General features: G+C 42.5%; 1 protein-coding gene and 1 long non-coding RNA gene across 6 annotated transcripts in view; both read left to right on the forward strand.

Moving 5' to 3' along the window:
* Nucleotides 1–1,637: 1,637 nt before the first annotated feature.
* On the forward strand, nt 1,638–5,033 carry LOC142819166 (uncharacterized). The gene is made up of 3 exons (XR_012896961.1): nt 1,638–1,832; nt 2,670–2,803; nt 3,900–5,033. It is a non-coding gene; the product is annotated as an uncharacterized LOC142819166 (long non-coding RNA).
* A 5,586-nt stretch (nt 5,034–10,619) lies between these two features.
* QTGAL (queuosine-tRNA galactosyltransferase) overlaps nt 10,620–15,363 on the forward strand; it is a 360,105-nt gene continuing 355,361 nt past the window's right edge. For 3 of the 5 annotated variants that reach the window (XM_014571338.3, XM_014571339.3, XM_075903526.1), the window contains exon 1: nt 10,623–11,272. In XM_014571338.3, the coding sequence (XP_014426824.2) occupies nt 11,093–11,272 (180 nt within the window). In that variant the 5' untranslated portion in view covers nt 10,623–11,092. Of the gene's footprint in view, nt 11,273–15,363 lie in introns of all 5 variants that reach the window. The other 2 variants (XM_075903524.1, XM_075903525.1) reach the window with 2 other exon arrangements.

Below are 15,363 nucleotides of genomic sequence, written 5' to 3' on the forward strand. Positions count from 1 at the left end.
GTCAGTTTGAGTGTCCATGCTAACTGAAGCTGATAAGAATATTTAGTGCCCACTTTAAATCCCCTTAGTTTGGTTTTTTATATCATTAGAATGTGGAATGTAGTGGGCCATGCAGCCAGTGTCTTTGTTTAGACTTCAGCTGTAGCAATCAAACTTGTAAATGAAATTAAATTTTGTAGTTTCCTTGTGGAGTTGGCTTTTGAAATTGGTTTGAAATAATACCGTGACTTTGAGATACATTAATGAGCACCCAGGTAAGTTAAAATGTTCCCCAACAGGATTCTGTGTGTTGCCTTTTCGGATATATTGACTTCTGTCCACTAATTCCTTCCTGTAGAGACTGTCCAGTTTGGTCAATATACATGACAGAGGGGCATTGCTGGTTCTTGATGGCATAGATCACATAGTGGATGTGCAGTTGTATGAGCCTCTGATGTGATGGTTTACATGGTTAGGTTCTGTGATGATATCACTTGTATAGATGTGTGAACAGAGTTGACGTCAGGATTGATTGCAGCGATGGGATCCTGGGCGAGTATGATGGAGTTGTGCTGCATGGTTACTGGAAAGAATTTGTTTGAGGTTAGGGATTTGTCGGTAGGTGAGGATTGGCCTTTCTCTCAAGGCTTGTGAGAGTGAGGGGGTCATTTTCCAGGATAGGTTGCAGATTGTGTACAATGCGTTGGAGGGGTTTAAGTTGGGGGCTGTAGGTGATGACAAGTAGTGTCCTGTTGGTTTCTTTGTAGGGCTATGACGGGGTTTATCAACCCTGCACTGGCCTGGAAGGGGTTAACCAGGCCTGCTGGGCTGAGAGAGCCCCTCCCCTCCAACCCTGCTGGGCATGCTCCAACTAGGGATGTTAAGTAATGGTTATTTTACTAGTTGAGTAGTCGATGGAATTTCCATTGACTACTCGACTAGTCAATAGGCACTTCAGCATTCCTCCTTTGAAATGTACAAGAGCCCCTGCTGGGGGAGGAATTTCAAAGGAGGAATGCAGAACTCCGCATGCAGCCTGGAGCCAACGGGAAATCCTGCTGACTCCGGGCTGCACACAACATGCCAGCTTTGAAATGTACAAGAGTCCCCAGCAGGGGACCTGTGCATTTCAAAGCGGCAGCGCAGCATGGAGCCCGGGGTCAGCGGGGGATGCAGAGTCCCCTGCTGGCTCCAAGCTCCATGTTGTGCTGCTGCTTTGAAATGCCACGAGGAGCCAGGGTCAGCTGGGGACTCCCTAGCTGATCCTGGCTCCACGTGGAATTTCAGCAGAACCTGGGATCAGCTGGGGACTCTCCAGCTGACTGCAGGTTCTGTGTGGCATTTCCCCAGCTCACCCTGGGCTCCACACGTGGCAGTGCCACTCAGCTGTGCGGTGCTGTCCTTTTCAAACACCAAGGTGGCACTTCAAAGGCTCACTGCTTCACAGCTGAGCCGGGGATCAGCTGTACAGTGCTGCCTCTTTGAATGCTGCCTCCACATTTCAAAGTGGCAGCACTGCACAGCTGATCCCAGGCTCAGCTGTGTGGCGCTGCCGCTTTGAAGTACCCCCTTATCCCCCCCGCCTCCTTTGCTACCTCTATCTGATAGAGGCAGCAAGTGGGGGGGAATAGACTAGTCAACTGACTATCAGATAAGCATTTGCTTATTGGACAGTCGACTAGTCCTTAATATCCCAGCTCCAACTACAGCCCCAGTATAAAGGCCAGAGAAGCAGCTCAGTGGGGGCTGACCACAGGAAGTGAAGGAGCTCCTGCTGGAACTCAGGAGTAGCTGCCCCCCTGGCCCAGCAGCCACCGCAGTTGCAACAGCCGCAGCAGCAGCAGCAATCGCAGGTGAGGACTACGCCGGCCAGTGGACGAGGGTGGGAAGTTGGGATTTGGGAGTGCGTTTATATAGCTTCAGTCCCTAATTGTAGTAGGAAGTTTCTTGAGGAGTTGATTTCGAGGGTGGGTTTTGTTTTTTTGTATTCTTTAGTGGGATCAGAGGAGAGAAGCCTGTAGAATCTGGTGTTAGTGAGTTGTCTGGCAGACTCTTGTTCATAATTAATCTCTTCTGTTCGTGAAACTCAGCTAGTCTTTGATCCTTCAAACATTGGCTTAAGTATGTTACATTTGTAGGTGTTTCCAGCACTGAGACCTAGCTAAGTTATAGGTATAATCAATCAATAAGCCCCTCATGTCAGTTGTACTTGTTTTGCATGTTAAACTGAACTTTGACAATACAAACTGAAAGCATTGATGTGAGTATTCTTGTATCTTTCCACCTCCTCAGGCCTGATTTGTGTGTTGTTCTTATTGCTTAGTAATTGTGAGATGATTGAATTACATCTGGTTTGGCTAAAGAAAGGACTGGAGTGAGGAATTTAACTGAAACTCCCAACTCACTAAACAGCACCTGCTGCCATCTAAGGCTTTACTTAGGAAACCTGAACTCAGGTGAAATGTTCAAAGTAAACAAACTGTCTTTTCCCAGTTGACCAACTTGAAAAACTAAAAGCAGTAGTGGCCTCTTCAGAGCATTTGTGTTCAGTTAGTGTCTGGCTTGTCCAGATTGGTTTGCTAGAACAAGCATTTCATTGTTCAGCCAGATAAATCAGTGTTGTAATAGGATTATTATTACATTTGGACTTTATGTATATATGCCACTTATTTAGGACTATATCTCTCTAGATATGAGGAAAGAAGAATACCAACAGAGGAAGCAGTTCTTGTGCTGCTTCAGTATTGTGACTTGCAGCCTGTCTGAAAGCAGAACAAAGGCTTAATTGTGTGACTGCCCAGCTGAGCCAACAAGCAATGAATAAGTGAGTGATGGTCAACAGTGCATGTACTGGATATCCCAGAGGGCAATTCAAAGAGTATATAACTGTGAAATGAGTGAGGAAGGTGTAAAGCAAAATAGACCTAGAGAAGCATTTGTAGCCAGATATAATGGTTGTTAACTGTGTTAACTCCATCTCTTGTATTGAAATGACTAGTTTTTCATGGGGAACAGGAAGATATTACAAAGAGGACTGACAACTAAATGGAGAGGCAGGAATAACCCTGACATAGCACTTCTTCAAACACAAGGAGCTACAGGGAAACAGTCCCTTTTCTGCAGTCTGAGAAGAGGGAGCTGTAAAACCAGTGTCTGATCTAAGTGATGAGTGGGAGGTACTCTCTGTGTTGATCAGAAGATTTGTGAGCTGAGATACAAGTAACATGAGATAGAGAGTTGGCTCACAGAGGGAGGAGGAAAATATTAAAACCCATGGGAGATATTATCTAAGATGTTTTGCTAGTGTACAGTAGTAACACATGAGCTAAATTCGCCTTTCTAATAATAATACAAAACACTTAGATAGAAATCATAGAACTATGGAACTGGAAGAGACCTTGATAGGTCATCTAGTCCAGTTCCCTGCACTGAGGCAGGACTCTGTAGTACCTAGACCAGTGGTTCTGAATAAGGGGAACAAGTACTCCTGGGAGTATGCACAGGTCTTCCAGGGGTACATCAACTCATCTGGATATTTGCCTAGTTTTCCAACAGGCAATGTGAAAAGCTCTAGTGAAGTCAGTACAAACTAAAATTTTATACAGACAATGATTTGTGCTTTATATACTATACACTGAAATGTAAGTACAATATACATATTCCAGATTTATTTTATAATTGTACTAAAAGACTTACACGGCTTTGCTGAGATCCAGGGCTGGCCCAGGATAGCAGGGGTCGTGCAGCCTTTAACCTCACATAAAAATTACTTGCTTACAAAACCAGACATAAAAGTATAAAAGTATCACAGCACATTAATACTGAAAAATTGCTGACTTTCTCTTTTTTACCACATAATTCTAAAATCACTCGGCTGACTTCTGCGCCACCCAACTGGGCCACCACGGGGGAGCAAGCAGCACAAGCAGCCATTTGGGCCCCGCACTCCCCATGCAGCACGGGCCGCCCAGAAGGAACAGCCAGCATTTCGGCAAGAGCACCGCCCAGAGGGAACAGCCAGCATTTCGGTGTTACAGACTCAGAGACACTGGGCTACTATATATATGATGGAGCTGAAGGCTCACAGATTAGAAACACACATTACATGGCCAAACATTAGATAACATTGCATTTGTCAGAATATTCAAAGATCTTCTTTAAAATCAATTATGGCTAGCAAGGAAAATATGCAAAAATGGAATAGCATCTTTTTACTGAAACAGAACAGTTCCTTGTCTCTGTTCTGCACATATCTGCTTGCTTTTGTGGCAAAACATAACTTGTTATTACTCTTTAATTTTTTTAACAATATGGGGCTAATACAGATACAAGAGAATGAGCAACATTTTATTTTGGCTCATACATTATCAACAGAATTGTTAACTTAGGTTTAGTTGCAAAATCTTTATTGTTGATGATCCACAAACCTGAAAGAAGGGGAATTGACTTTCAGATCCCAGGATGAGTTAGTTTGAGGACAAGACCTCTTTAAGGCTACAGCTACACTACAGCCAGGATCAACGCTCTGAGATCGATCCACCAGTGGTTGATTTAGCAGATCTAGTGAAGACCTGCCAAATCAACCACAGATCACTCTCCAGATGAGGAGAGTAAAGGAAGTCAACTGGAGAGTTTCTCTTGTCAACACCTGCAGTATAGACCCCACAGTAACTCAACTTAAGGTACATCAAGTCCAGGGATGTTATTCATGTAGCTGGAGTTGGGTAGCATAAGTTGATATTCTACTGTAGTGTAGATGTAGCCTCAGACTATGCAGATCTCATATGGAGTCAGCCACAAGCACAATACTAATTATGCTACTGGGTAGTCACTTTTTAGGGCAGAAACACATTTTAATAAACAATGGAATATATGTAGTGAAGTGGAAAGATTTAAACAACTTACTGTGGTCCCTTTCCAAGGAAGAGAGATAGTGAAGATTGTGTGGGTCAGATAGTTTTTGAACTCTCTTCTTTAGGGGCCTGTGACTAATCTGTAACTCAAAATGTTAATAATTTTCCTTCCTGTTCATGTGTCATAAAAAGATGTGGTATCAAATACATTGTCTTGTGGATCATTGCATATTATAGATGTTCCAGTTCCTGTTACATCTACATTCCTTTGTAAGAGTATGATTTATTTCTTTAAGCACTCTCCCATCTTAAAATGTCAGCTGTTTCCTGCACTTACACACAAAAATGTTTAACTCCCCAAAGACACTGAAGTTCAGCAAAATTCTGACTGTATACACTACACATTTACCAATGACTTTTTGGAAGGTATTTAACTCCACCCACTCTCCTCAGCTCTCTAGCATAACTATTTTATGAGTTCTTTGCACTAAGGTCATTAAGAGGATCAAAAGGATGTATGACTTTGAAAAACAAAGACCGCAAACTAAATTTTCTAAAGATTTGTTCTTACTCAAGGAGCACCTTTGATTTTCAAGGGTTACCACTTGTGGCACAAAGGATACTTATCGAGAGTAGGGAAATTGGACTTAAAGACTAATTTTCAGCTGTCTCCACCAGCTCAATATTGCAGTCTTTTGTAAATAACTTCTTTCCCAATAATTCAACCACCAAAGCATTTGTGTTAAATTGGGGAAGCACCATTTTTACTTTAGTGGATTAAGAACAGAATAAAACTACCCCAGAAGGACAGCCCAAAAAGTGATATCAATAAACTGCATAAAATTCTCCAATAAAAATGCTTCCATAGTCTCACTGTTTTTATTTTAAAAAAGATTTAACTAAATTATTGTGAAGGAATATACCTTCCATCTGGAAGAAATCAACTGAGTACAGTCTGATAATTTGTCTTTGCATAAGACTGCCCCTATTATGAAGGCCCCTCTCCCACAAAGAAATACCTGTGGTACCCCATTATAACTTCCTCAATATATCTAAATAAAACTAAAATCCCAAGTTTTTGTCTGCCTCTGATGCCATGGCCTTGCTGAGGAGGTAACTCCCTTCATTTGCTTATAAGACTCCTATGTGGATGCATCTAAAACATTATAAAGGGAAAAGGCAATTGCAAGGAAATACATTCAACATCTTCAACAACAACCAGCTGTAGTGTGACAAATGAGAACCACCTAAAAGATAGAGGTGCAACTTGCTTTTAGAGAAGGACAACAAGAAATGAAAGAGTACTATTAGTAATATGGGGATTGGTGGGACAAGAAGAGTGTGCATATGGGTACTGGAATGAATGGGGTTTTCTCCACCTACACAGGGGCCTAAGGTCAGCACTGCAGATAGCAGCACATTTATGATATGTATCATCTCACAAAAGCAACTACAATCTTTTCAAGATCGAGCCTTTAAAAAAAAAAAAAAAACGTGTAACTGTGATGCACTTTATTATGATAGTATAACATGAAATCTACTGTATATCTGAGAGAATCTGTCTGTGAGTGAGTGAGTGAGTCTGTCTGTTTGTCCATTTGTTCAAGAATGCCTCCTAAACCGGAAGAGCTAGGATCATCAAATTTGGCATGCAGCCTCCTTTTTTCATAACGTAAAGCTGGGTAAAGGTTTGATTGTGCAGGAGGCGGAGAGGGAAAGCTCCCCAGCCATGTGGGCAGGGATGAATAAAAACCATACAGAAAAGAGACAATCACCAGGCAGGTAAAAGGGACTGGGGATGCATCTCTCCCTTTCCAGGACTGCCCCAGACCCCAAGTCTTTCACATTGAGGTTACAAAAAAATAGTGATATAGAAATGTGGGAATTCAAAGTTAAATAAGCTGTCCAGGAGATTTTTATGCTTATTTATTCTATATCCACACAATATATACAGATAAAACAACACTTGTCTGAAATATTTTAACTCTTTCCAACATATATTGAAACAAACCACCATATTAATATACTGCACGATATAAACAAGTATTTCCATTTGTAGGGAGCAATCTTTTTAGAAGCCTTCATGGCAAGGACTCCATATTATACTCTCATCTAGGGGATAAAACACTACATCTATACAGAACCTGAATGTCATGGGGTGCTTCACAAGGATCTCTGTATGAAGTCAATTGGCTTTCTCCAAACCCCTCCAGATCAGATTACAGATGTAAAGCCTAAAACTGCCCATATGGTAATTGATGTAATTTGTGAACTGTTGGATAGTAGTGTAATCCTACAGCAAAATGTTTTTTTAATAAGAAATGGCATAATCTGCATCTCCTGAATGTTATGATCAAAAGGAAAATGCTGGACAATGTAGCACTTTAAAGACTAACAAGATGGTTTATTAGATGATGAGCTTTTGTATACCAAAGGATACAATTAAAAAAAAAAGTGAACACATATGAAAAGGACAAATCACATTTCAGAACAGGAGGGGGATGCGGGGGGGGGGGAGGAAGGAAGGTAAGTGTCTGTGAATTGATGATATGATATCCCCACTTCTAATATCATCAATTCACAGACACTTACCTTCCTTCCTCCCCCCCCTGCATCCCCCTCCTGTTCTGAAATGTGATTTGTCCTTTTCATATGTGTTCACTTTTTTTTTTAATTGTATCCTTTGGTATATATGGTTGTGACTATTTTCTTCCACTATTTGATCTGAGGAAGTGGGTCTGGCCCACAAAAGCTCATCATCTAATAAACCATCTTGTTAGTCTTTAAAGTGCTACATTGTCCTGCATTTTGCTTCAGCTACCCCAGACTAACACGGCTACATTTCTATCACTAAGATCAAAAGAGTTTGTTTGAAAGCTAAAACATTTAGAAATACCAAAGTACAAAACAAGAATACATGGTACAGATATTCAAAAGATGTAACTATTAATATAATACAAAGTAAGCATTATCCCAAGATGACACACTCCTGTAAGAAATTGTAATTCTTATGTGCAACACTGCTTCAGTACAAAGTTACAGCTCCCATAGTTTTCTGAAACAGTGTTTTAAGTAAAACAGTGCCTTCTCTATCTATGTTAAAGCTGAGGCACACTATGTTCTTGAAAGAAGAATTTGATATAGTTCATTATGATACCTCTCTCCACTGTGATATAGTAAAAAAAAAAAAAAATAATAATCAAGGATAGAGTTTAAAAGTATGTAACAAAGGGCTAGATCTAGAAAGGTACTTAGGTGTTTAAAAATTCAAAGGTATTAAAGCTACTACTTGCATCTTTAGGTACCTAAATACCTTTGCAAACCTGGTCCAACAAAAATAATTTAATAAAATCAAATCTTTTATTATATATTTAGAAAGGAAGTTAGTTTAGCTCCCCTCTCTAGCCACCTGTGGAATGCAACTCCAAATGCATCTCCAGTTGCCTTCTTTCGATCTTCAATTATGTAGGCCTGGTATATACCTAAAACATACATAGACCTAGCTATGTCACTCAGTGGTATGAAAAATTCAGGCATCAGAGGGTACGTCCACACTGCAATCGTGTTCTTTCAAAGGAAAATCAAAGAACAGAGGGGGTTTCCGACACTAGTAAACCTCTTTCTACGAGGAAGAAACCTTTTTGTGAAGGAGCTCTTTCAGAAAAAGACGTGTGTGGACAGGGAAGAGGGAATTCTTTCAAAAGAAGAGGAAAGAGGAAAAAGCACAGGTGCCCTGGACATTATCTTTCAAAAAAGCAGATTGCTTTTTCTATGCGCTTGTGCTGTGCAGATGCTCTTTTGGAAGAATTTTTTTTTGGAAGATCTCTTCCAGAAAAGCTTCTTCTGAAAGAAATGTGCAGTCTAGACTTAGCCAGAGATGGGCAGTGAAACCAAACAAAGCTCCAGAGTAGACCCCATGATGGTGATGGAAGAATTCTTCCACCATCCTACACACTGCTTCTCATATTAACTACAGTAATGGGAAGAACCTCTTCAATAGCTGCAGTAAATGTGTAAATCAGCATGTTACAGTGGCACTGCTGCAGTGCCATAGCTATGCTACCATAGTGTCTGTAGTGCACAATATAAACATGTACAACTGAGGTTGTAAATTCTTTGGGGGAGGAACTGTCTATACAGAACCCAGCTCAACGACATCCTCATAGTTGGGATTGGTCCTGCCTAGGGCAGGGGGCTGGACTTGATGACCATCTGAGGTCTCTTCCAGCTCTATGGTTCTATGATATATGACTGGAACTCTTTGTTATTTATTTATATGTATTACAGTAATACCTAACACCATAAGAACAGCTGTACTGGGCCAAACCAAAGGTCCATCTAGCTCCATATCCTGTCTGCCAACAGTGGCCAATGCCAGATGCCCCATAGGGAGTGAATATAACAGGCAATCATCACGTGTCATCAAGTCATCTATTTCCAGACAGAGAGGCTAAGGACACCATTCCTATCCTTCCTGGCTAATAGCCATTGATGAACATAACCTTCACGAATTTATCTGGCTCTTTTTTGAACCCTGTTGAAGTACTAATCTTCACAACATCCTCTGGCAAGGAGTTCCACAGGTGACTGTGTGCCACATGAAGAAAAACTTCCTTTTGTTTGTTTTAAACCTGCTACCTATTACTTTAAATAGTTGACCCCTAGTTCTTATATTATGGGAACAATAGTCTATATCTATTTTGGATAAAAAAAGTCAAGACAACAGCAAAGAAGTACAAAGTTAGCGTATGTTATCAGAGGAAAAAATATTACATTTCTCAACATTGCTCACAGAATGGGTGGAGAAATTTGAAACATAATTTTTAATGCATTCCAATGATGAATTATTGTTTGGCTGTCTACCTCACATTCTGCCCATATTTGTAGGCCAACAAATATTTTAAGATAACTTTGATCTGTCTGGTTGTTGAATTGATTGTTTAATACAGTCTTTAAATAATCCAGGGACAACTGGAGGACTTAGGTTGCCAAAGATGCCTTTGCATAAATATTTTGCATTCTAAACAGCGTGACACAGAGGTCCCCAACCTTGCAAACACTTATAATTGTGTGCAAGCCTACCGCATAAATATTTGAAAGATCATTGTTTTAATCAATACATTAACTTTAGGGATATCACCATTAAGAAAATACAATTGTTGGGTTATTTTTAAAGCCAGTTTAATCGTTATTTAAAGATTGATTCTAGTTGCAACTGAAATACCAGTCTTCAATGAGATACAATAATAAACTAGACTAAAGAGAGGGACTATTTTAAATTGAAACACAAAACTAACAACACCCCCTCCCCGGAAGTGTCTGAACTAATTAGACTGATTATTAACAACAGGCACCAATGTTACTATTAAAACAAACACCCTTCACCTGCACAGCGCCCAGGCCTGTGCGCATGATGGAAAATGCCAGGCTGTTTAGGTGGAAGGGCGCACTGTTGGGGGAGATACGGTCGCAGATTTAGCTGTTGACGGTGCAGACAGCGCCCGCGCACAAACCAAGCAGCCCCTGCCCGGCCCCAAAGCAACCGGGAACTCAAGCTAGAGCCCATCACGCCTTGCCCCGCCCCCCACCGCCGCCCAGAGCCGAGTCCCACTCCTGCCCCTCCCGCAGGCGGGGGGGGGGGTGAGAGCCGCTGTAACCCAGCAACCGCGTCCAGATCCTGCCCCTTCCACAACCTGGCCTGACCCTCTGCCCCCGAGCCCGCCCTCGAAAAACCGCCTGCTCTATCGCCCGCCCTGCCCCCACTGTCACCTTCCCGCCTGCCCAGCGTCATTTCCGGCCCCGCTAGCCACCGTCTCCACTCCTCTTCCTCCTGCGGGCGGGGCTGGCGAGCTGTGGGTCCCCCCCTCCGCGCGCGGCACGTTCCGGCGCTGCCGCCAACGCCTGAGGGGCAGGGCAGCGGCGCTAGGCGGGAGGGTGTGACTGTGGGCAGGCCGCACACCCCGGGGGAGGGGGGAGCAGAGCCCCGCGCTGAAGCCGATTGGACGGGCTGAGGCGAGGCCGCTGGCCCCTTTAGCAGTGGGCCGCGCGGCTGTCTCCCGCGGGCAGCTTCCTGAGGCGGGGGCGTCTCCCCTCAGGCGCGCCGGCTGACCCGGACTCGTGTCCCCTCTGCGCTCTCGGGGCCACTCCATGGCGCGGGAGTGAAACGGGCTCTCATGCGGCCGCAGGGCCTTTGACAGGGCCCCTGCTCTGCCCCCCGGGCGCGTCCTCCCCGCAGCTGCCCACGGGGGAGGCCGCGAGCAATGTCAGAAGCAGCAGGAGGGCCAGGCCCCTTGGCGCGCGAAGGGCCGCGCGCCTGTGGCTCTGCACGTGCCGAGTGTAACTGCTCCGCGGCTCTGTCACGCCCCGTGTCAGACAATCCCCACCCGCAGGCCCGCGCTCCAGTGCCCTCTGCAATCGGGGAAGGATGTAGAGTCCAAGTGGTATGTTGCTCCTTGTTGCACTTATACTCGAGTCTTCTTTATCAGGTGTCAGCCTAAGAACGTGCAAAGAATGAGTCCCTTTGTGGCCAAATCTTCCTTGCCATACTTACACCAGTAGTCCCTTTGAAGCGGAGTTTCCTCATTTAGGGAAGGCAAGAAGGATTTTTTTTTTGGCCCTTTCTTTTTACTACATTTGGCAGAGGAAAGGAATTGCTCTATGGTCATGGCAGCACATACCCAGGTCTCATCACTGAATATGAAAGGAAATTGCTGGAAGTTAGTCATAGCAGTTGATTATTTTGTATTCTCTGCTCTTTTTATGGTGTTCCTTTTGTTTGTTTTGAAGGGGGGAAAGTATATAGGTGAGATCAAATTTTGGGGCCTAAAAACCTTGCTGACTTAATTTGAAATAAATGGCCACCCCGTGAAAGAAATTTGCCACAACTCATGCATTCCCTTGGAATTGTTTTGAATAAACAATTATATTTTAAAGAAAACCCATGCTTGTTTTTTTAAAATACATTTATTTCTGATGGGTACAATTTTCAAAGGTACCTAAGTGATTTGGATACCTAAGCACCATGTTTAAAAGTGATGAAGTGTCATTGAAAGTCAATAGGACATTGGCTACTGAGTTAGCTAGGCACTTTTAAAATGTTAATCTTTGGTTTTAAATCTAAACTTTTAAAGATTAGGATGGGATAGGTAGGATAGGACTGAGGATAGAAAAAGAATGCTTTTTAAATGCAAAACTAGAGTCACTTGAACAGATTGCCATTTTTTCAATTTCTTCACTTTAGATTTGGAAAGAGTATTATTTTAGTGCTCTAATTCAGGAAAAAATTACTTGTTTGGTTTAGTGACATTTGTATAAGTAGTGGGGACTTACTGTGTAATAATCATTTAGTAGTTCTATAGTGTTTTTCATCCACAGATAAAAATGCATTTTACAAGGAGTTAAATTTGATTATCCTCATTTCAAGGATGGGAAACTGAGATTTAGAGCAGTTAAAACCCAGAACCACACAGGTCCTTTTCCAAAGTTTAAGTCAGTGGAAAAACTGTTGACCTAAAAGGCTTTGGATAAGTCCCACATTGTGTAACTGTCAGAGCTGGGTGTGAAACTCAGGTCTTCTGGACTTTGGTGTGTAGTTTCTGCAAACTTACACGTCCTTATAATACTTGTTTGTTGGATTTTGATACAAATCAATGCCTGCTAATGATGATATGGCTAATTACAACGTAAACACTTGTGAACTGAATTTGTGAGATGATAATGAGGCTACGTCTACACTGGCATGAATTTCCGGAAATGCTTTTAACGGAAAAGTTTTCCGTTGAAAGCATTTTCGGAAAAGCGCATCTAGATTGGCAGGATGCTTTTCTGCAAAAGCACTTTTTGCGGAAAAGCATCTGTGGCCAATCTAGACGCACTTTTCCGCAAAAAAGCCCCGATCGCCATTTTTGCGATTGGGGCTTTTTTGCGGAAAACAAATCTCTGCTGTCTACACTGGCCCTTTTGCGCAAAAGTTTTTCGGAAAAAGGCTTTTGCCTGAACGGGAGCAGCATAGTATTTCCGCAAAAGCACTGACAATCTTACATGAGATCGTAAGTGCTTTTGCGGAAATTCAAGCGGCCAGTGTAGACAGCTGGCAAGTTTTTCCGGAAAAGTGGCTGATTTTCCGGAAAAAGTGGCCAGTCTAGAGACAGCCTGAACATATAAGCTATTTGCAAGATTCCTGTCTGTGCCTCTGAGAGATGTTATCACAGTTATTTTGAAAGTGCATGTGAAGTATTCCTATAGTGAGGCATGTTAGAAGAGCCTCTGAATGAAATTTGGTGCTTTGCATGATTATTTTCTCACTTTAATTAAAGTACTTTAACTGCAGCACCTGCTTTAGCCTATGGGATCACTACCCAGTGCAACTTGTAATTCAAATTAAAAACAGAGAAATGAACTGAGGGAAAAATGAAAGCTTTGAGTTGTGGTATTTGTACCCTCTGTCTCTAGTCTTGATTGGGTCTTGGCAACTACAGAAAAACAGCAAACTGAGTAGGGATGATAGAACTTGATTCTATAACTTGAGCACTGGCTCAAAATCCCAAAGTCATCAGTTACTGTGAACTGGTTCATAAGTACATATGTATACATTTAATACTTTCTTGAACCGTTTGCTCAAAGGTATCCTCATAACTGCTTTTAATGTGCAGGCATCTGTATCTCACTTTTCTTGTGATGGCTCTGAGGAGAGGAAACTTGATAACGTTGATTTTTAAAATACTATTTTAAAAACATTCTTAACTCTTGTGCAGAGCTCCAAACACTTTGGTAGTGCTGATGATCATTTACACAGTGCTGCTTTTCCAATTTTTGCCTGTTTGTATTGAATATAAGAGTGTTTGGGTAATTATCTCTCTACTTTTGTTTAAACTTAAAATCCAAGGAAAAATATAGACAGTCGGTTAATGCATTGTATATGTATTTTTTTTAAATATTCAAATTAGTGGTGATAGCGTAGTCAGCCAAACAAATTTTGTGTTGAGGTTAGTTGATTGGAAAAAGTTTGAGAACCACTGGATTTGCATGCACGTACTGTGGCTAGTTAAGCCTGTCAGAAGACTTGGGGAGAGTACTTTCCTTTTTGATAACAGCAACGATGTTGGGTTAATGTGGTGTCAAAATTGTGATGTTACTCTAAATGCCATTTTGGGATTACAGATTACTAAAATATGTAGTGAATTGAATAATGGTGCTAGATACTGTGTAATTTAATAGTTGTGTAACCACATAACATTTTTAGTGGTTACATGACTATTTGATAGTCCCTGGAGGCAGGCTCGGCCGTTAGTGCGCTTCCAGTCCCACTCCTGGGGAGCCCCCTGCCACCTGTGCTGCTGCCTATCTATCAGACGCAGCAATGTGGGGTGGCAGACAGGAGGTGGTCCGCAAGAGGAGCCTGTTTTAAAAACCAGCTCCCTGCGCAGACTGGCTCCTGCCTGCCATTCTGCGGCTGCTGCCTCTGATACAGAGACAGTAGCAACCCCTGTCCATGGGGGGTCTGAGCTTCCCGTGGGGAGAGGCTTGGACCCTCTTGTGGACAGGGACTACTGCCGAGGAGCAGCCTCTGTTTGTAGTGGGCCCATGCTTGCTGCGGACATAGGCTGCTCTGCAGAGTTGGTGCTGTGGGGAGCTGGCTTTTAAGATGGCCTCCCTCAAGCATTGGCTCCCACCTCCCCTCCTTCCTTGCCACCTCTAATACAGAGGCAGCAAGGGGGGAATGCGTGTAGTTGACAGGGTTAACCAATAAACCTAGGCTTATTGATTGTGTAGTCATCTACATATTGACATCCTTAGAATTGAATGTATTGACTGAATAAGTCTGTGAAATAACTAGTAATTAGTACTAGTTACTTTCAAAACAATCTCAGGTTTCTGCTGATGAGCTTTGCAGTCTCAAAGGCTTTGTCTACACTGGTAAGCTTGTTGCGGAAAAGTGCCTTTTGGCAACAAAACTGCATGAGCGCTCGCACTGGAATGCAACTTTTTTGGGGGAAAATGGCGATTTTTGTCAACAAAAAATGTCCAACTCCACAAAGGACTTTTTTCTTTTTCTTCCCTTTATTGTTGATGAACATGTACTGTGGACACCTTAAGGCATTTTGTCACTTATTCTAGTCTCCAGAATGTGGCCCACAGTTTCAGATCAGCTGCTCAGGTCAGCAGTTTGAATTCTGCTGTCCTGTAGCCTGGTGACCAGCAACCCATCCCTCCCCCTTGCAAGCCCCATTACATTTAAATCCCATTTCCTGCTGCCTGGCTAGTCTGTGTGAGTTTATTGAAGGAGATAGTGATTGTCTGGTTTCATCCACGTGATTGTTGAGGCATTTTTTGCAATGGATGAGGTACACCAAACAGGTGTCCATATGACACACATTACAAGGCTCCTCTGAGTCTTCTTCCTATGTAAGTAATTTCAATATGATCTCCACTGCCATGTACAATGTCTTCACAATAGTTAACAGAGCATGCGAGAGAAGTGCCGAATCCATTCTTTCTTGCTGCAGATGCCAAAATGTCATAGCAAAGAAAG

This window comes from Pelodiscus sinensis, chromosome 20 (genome assembly GCF_049634645.1).
Source record: "Pelodiscus sinensis isolate JC-2024 chromosome 20, ASM4963464v1, whole genome shotgun sequence".
Taxonomy (NCBI): Eukaryota; Metazoa; Chordata; order Testudines; family Trionychidae; genus Pelodiscus; species Pelodiscus sinensis.